We start from the raw sequence: 5,498 nt of genomic DNA on the forward strand, positions 1-5,498 counted from the left end.
TCCCCTAATACCAGATCACTCTGCCACTGGCCTGAGACAAAAATCAGATCCAGCGTGTGTCCACCCGTGTGAGTGGGGGCCTGAATTAATTGGGTCAAGTCCAAGGCCGTCATGGAAGCCAAGAACTCCTGAGCTGCCGCCGACGTCTCACCCACTGATGGCAGGTTGAAATCCCCCAAGACCATAAGTCTGGGGGTTCTCTATATCCACTGATCTTCTTAAAAAGATACAGTATTTATGTAATGCAAGGGCATTTTATTAACTATTAACTATAAAATTATTGCAAGGCCTGAAAATTAATGAGGGAGACATCCAGATTGGAAATTTCCTTAATGCCCCTAGTCAGCAATATTTCCATTTACTCTAATTCTCAATGAAGTGCAATTGGTTACAGTTCTGAAAAGTAAATATTTAGTACTAAAACTGCTTAAACTGACAAATACTAATTTAGCATTAATTTACTACTATTATTATACCCCAAGTATTCAACATTGCTTTATTTTCTGTTGTATTAATATTACAATTTAATGGTACAAGGTCCAAGACTTTGAAACAGGTAAACATGATTTGAGTCCCAATTTTTTCACACTTGGATAACAAACTTGATATGTTGGGAATGAGGATCAGTTAGAGAAGGCTTAGATTTATGAGCTGAGAGCTGCAGCAATGTTAGTCTGATGGCTAATCCATTCAGGGTGTTTGATCCAGTAGCACACTGGGACACTAGGGAAATAGAAATGGACAGATCCAGCTGTCCCACATGGATAATTTTTTATGGAGATTCTCAATCATGCAGATCATTGTTGTCCCCAAAGTGCTTTTTCATAAGGAAACTGAACTTGAAAATATTTCACTTCTCATCCAAGAAGCTTCTTCCATTCTGAAGAAGCTTCTTGGATAAGAAGCAAAACATTTTTAAGGAAAAAAACAACCAAGAAAGTCCACTTGTCTTTTGAAAAAGCATCTTTGGGACACATGGAAAATTAAACCAAGGTAGGTGCCTAGTCATATGAGCCTCCAGCAACTATCTTATGGTGCCTATATTCCATCCTTCATCCACATCTCGGCATTTGCTAGCATAGTGCCCTACAAAACAAAAAAGTAAATACCAATTTCTCCAAAAATCTGAAGACTGGCTTCAGAAGGTCATGCACAACAGATCGTATCCAAAGTAACAATGTGTGCACATCAAGTCCTCCAGTCTGGAAAGGTTATTGGCATCTGTACAAGATAAATCATTCCATGGAACGGCCATCTCTTTTCTGAATGGAAGCAAGGGACTCATAAACCAAATCAACATTTTACATTTAAGAAAAACTCATTCTGATCCCAGCCATGAAAATAAGTTATGCGGCACAGCAACTGGGTTTGCAAAATTCCTATTTCGGAGCAAACAAAAATAATTCTTATGGTAATGAGAGTTGATTCATGGCTTCTAATTTAAGTTGGCGATGCCAAAGATTCAAGAACTTACCTGGGCCACTTCATTTTTTTCAAAGTTTTCAAGCTGTTGCTGGAAGCCTGTATTTGGATTGGCACATGATCTCGACACCCGGACAACAGACAATGCATCCTCCCAGCCAAAATCAGTGATGGTCATTATATAGGCCACAACCAAGGTTGCACTCCTGGAAACACCGGCGAGACTGCGTCACCATCCCAATACAAATGGAAAGAGATGCAAGGTGAAAATATGTAGTAAATTAGCCTGAAGACCATTGCTCGGTAGAAAAGAAGCATGATAAAACGTTCCAGGAGAATAAACAAACCAACATGAGATATGAATGAACTAATGTTGAAAAGAAACTCTAGTTCAGTGACAGAGCACATGCTTTGCATGCAGAACATCCCATATTTAATCCTTGGCCATTTCAGGTCAAGCTGGTGAAACTCTAAAGCTCTAAAATTGTGGACAACAGCTGTCAGTCAACATCATCAACAGACTGAAATACACAACAGTCTTTAAAACATCAGTGTTTAAAGTTAGGAAAATTTTAAGTGAGGGAAATCCTACAAAACATCCCCATTTTATTCACTAATTTAACTGACACAGACTCCAAGAATTCTTGTCGTGTTATGTAGATTCCTGCTTCAGTCTTAAAGGAATATAGTTCTCTAAGTTCTTTGGGGGAAGAACGACGGAATTACATCCCATACTAGAAGGAATGACTTTGGGAGGAATTTAGCTAAGCTTTATTTTTTTCTAAGTGGTAGGGGTTTTTGTACAAAAGACAATCTATAGGGAGAGTAACGCTACTATATCCGGTAGGGTCACAAAACAGAAATGGAACAGCTTCAAAGGGAAATCAACATATTACAGCTAGTCCTCCAGTTACAACAGTTCATTTAGTGACCGTTCGAAGTTAGAATGGCACTGGAAAAAAGTGACTTATGACTATTTTTCACACTTATGACCATTGCAGCATCCCCATGGTCACATGATCAAAATTCAGAGGCTTGGCAATTGACTCATGTTTATGACAGTTGCAGTGTCCCGGGGTCATGTGATCCCCTTTTGCAACCTTTTGACAAGCAAAGTCAATGGGGAAACCAGATTCCCTTAACCACCGGGTTACTAACTTAGTAACTACAATCATTCAGTTAACAACTGTGGCAAGAAAGGTCGTCAAATGGGCCAAATTCACTTAGCAAATGTTTCACTTAGCAACAGAAATTTTGGGCTCAGTTGTGGTTGTAAGTTGAGGGCTACCCATACTGTATATCCATCAATAAAAGAACACAATTTAGAAAACCTCCTTGTTAAGTACAGTACATACCAGTGGACAAGACAACCTTCCCCTCTAAGCCGACACTCATGGATAAAAGCAATGCTTTCTTTAAAGTGCCTTGCTCTAGAAAAAGAAGAAGAAAGTTTATTAGTAGAATTTAAGAAAGTTAAGAGCAGTTTGCGTTGGGACAAATTTGGTGCAGCAGTGAACGTAATCCAATTGACTTGGATGGACTTAAAAGGTATTGCAATGAATATGTGAATATGTAAGTTTCCTGGGCGTGCAAGTTTGATAGAACCCTGCCCAAGATATTTCATTAGTATTGGTTGCCAACATCTCAGTTTACTATACTTAAGCTAATGTTCCAGTATGCAGTCTGTGTTTTAGACAGTTAAAACTGCTGAAGTAGGTCTCTCTGTTACATGAACTGCAATATAAATAGAAAATATACATACTATATCCCTATGTCCATAGAATGTAAATGTCTGACAAAATACATTACCAAATAAAGCTTCTCTTACTATGCAAGGTAAGAAAGGACTGCAATCAAAAAATCATTTTGAAATACATTCTGAAAAAAAACACTACATGATATTCAACTCTCTAATCCCAAACAAAATTTGGGAAAGCTGCCTTAAATTTCTAAGTGTTATTAACACACCCTTAACAGAGAGTTCAGACCTTTTAATAGACTGCTGGGCAGGGAAGAAGAAAGGAAGAGAGAGGGGAAAAAAGGGTTCACTCGAATTCCACTTAGCTCTGGCTACTCTCACAATCAGCAGAGTCACAGGGAATGTGATCCTCAGAAAGAAAAAGATTCCCAACCTCTACATAGACATGTCTATGGAGATTGGCCTTATATTAAACTCAACTAGTTGGGCGCTTTTCAACTCAATTACATAATTAACAATCCGTCACTAGCAAACCATCAAGGATGCCACAAGGAGTATAATACAACAATTTAAAACATGTTCTAGTTATCACGATATTTTCATCCAGGTCTGAGCTCTTTAGAATATTCAATCTAGCTATAAACTCACTGAGTAGCCTTAGACCAGGGGTAGGCAACCTTGGCTCTTTTATGACTCGTGGACTTCAACTCCCAGAATTCCTGAGCCAGCCATGCTGAGGAGAAATGGAAAGGTTTCCATGCTGAGCCATGCTGGCTCAGGAATTCTGGAAGTTGAAGTCCACGAGTCATAAAAGAGCCAAGGTTGCCTACCCCTGCCTTAGAGAGACAATTAACTTACTAGCTGCCATCTACAATAAAAAGAATGTAAGTACTAGTGTATGAAGCACATGGGGATTATTGGAGTGATAATTAAACCAACTCCATGCTTAGCACTCCGTCAAGGTACAGTTTTCACTGTTCTTTAAAACACAAGTGGGGGACATTTTCTTTCCCCCTTCTCTTAGTCTGGAATAAACATTTGCACGAATAGTGGGAAAATGCTCAGCCTTGCTTTCAGAGGATACGCTTCTATGAAGGCTAGAGCACACAACAATAAGCTAATGCCATACCTGAAACAGAATTCTATGGAGGTGTGTGGGTGTTGTTTTTTCCCCCCTGGATACAGGATTCCCACATGTCTGCCATTGGGGAAAGCTAAAAAAAACTTCTCACTAATTCAAATCAATCAATTCAGGAGGACAAATGGTAAGCAAGACCCATTAAGGCAGTGTTTCTCAACCTTGACAATTTTAAGGCATGTGGACTTCAACTCCCAGAATTCCACAGCCAGCAATGCTGGCTGTGGAATTCTGGGAGTTGAAGTCCACATGCCTTAAAATTGTCAAGGTTGAGAAACACTGTATTAAGGGAACACATCACAATCAAAGTGAAATCTTTCAATACTATCCACCAAGGGATAGAACTGATGTCCTAAAAATTATTTCAAAACTGCCTGTTTTGAAGACTACAAATCAGCTAGGGTTTGTTTGTTTGTTTAAAATACTTCTGAAGGTAAAGCTTCAGTGACTCTATCTGGATGTTCTTCAAAAAGGTCACAATTCATTTATCCTTCAAATAAACAAGGTTTTTTCCCCCCTTAGTTAACATAAGTGATCCAAACTGAATTCCACTGCTTTGGAAAAAGGGCTAAGAATAAAAGCTGACTTCCATACTGGAACAACTAAAGCACACCAATCCAACTCTATCCCAAGCACCTGCTTTAGAAGGTTATTGTGGATGATGGTGTTAAAAGCTGTTGACAGGAGAATAAACAATGCTGCATTTCCTTCATTCTTCTATCGGCCCAAGGCAAGTAAAGGAAACTCCAGGCCAAATCCAAGCAGAAACTATGCTGAAATGGATCTATATCCTCAATGTCATTCAAGGGTATGTAAACCAGTATATTTGCCTGAGTACCTTCCCCACAAAATGCAGATAGTGGTTGGTATAATCATGGATCTTCAAAAAAAATTATCTTATTTTCTGCATGACATAACAGTGGGCAAAAGTGTAACTAAATAGTTGAGAAGCCAGGATACTCAAGGTCAACATTTCTTCTGTGTAAACTGCAAAACCAGGAGTAAAGCGCAATGATTTTGAACAGATTTTATTTATTTATTTTATTTATTTATTTATTTATTTATTAATTTAATTTATACCCCGCCCTTCTCCTCATGGGACTCAGGGCGGCTAACAGCCTCATAAAAACTACAATACAAATACAATAATTAAAAGCCGAATTAAAAAGAAATATTTAAACAGGCCGATCATTAAAATTATCCTTAAAAATCCCCTAAAAAACCCCGCTAAAATTCCCT

General features: G+C 38.5%; 1 protein-coding gene across 1 annotated transcript in view; it reads right to left on the reverse strand.

Moving 5' to 3' along the window:
* The window catches only part of DUSP22 (dual specificity phosphatase 22), a 34,544-nt gene that overhangs the window by 9,994 nt on the left and 19,052 nt on the right, over window positions 1-5,498 (reverse strand). Inside the window, exons 5-6 of the mRNA XM_015813432.2 lie at window positions 2,778-2,852; window positions 1,475-1,646 (exon numbers count right to left, since the gene is read on the reverse strand). Of these exons, the coding sequence (XP_015668918.2) occupies window positions 1,475-1,646; window positions 2,778-2,852 (247 nt within the window). The remainder of the gene's footprint in view (window positions 1-1,474; window positions 1,647-2,777; window positions 2,853-5,498) is intronic.

The sequence above is a fragment of the Protobothrops mucrosquamatus genome, unplaced genomic scaffold, assembly GCF_001527695.2.
Source record: "Protobothrops mucrosquamatus isolate PMUCROS unplaced genomic scaffold, P.Mucros_1.0 scaffold_6, whole genome shotgun sequence".
Lineage (NCBI taxonomy): Eukaryota > Metazoa > Chordata > Lepidosauria > Squamata > Viperidae > Protobothrops > Protobothrops mucrosquamatus.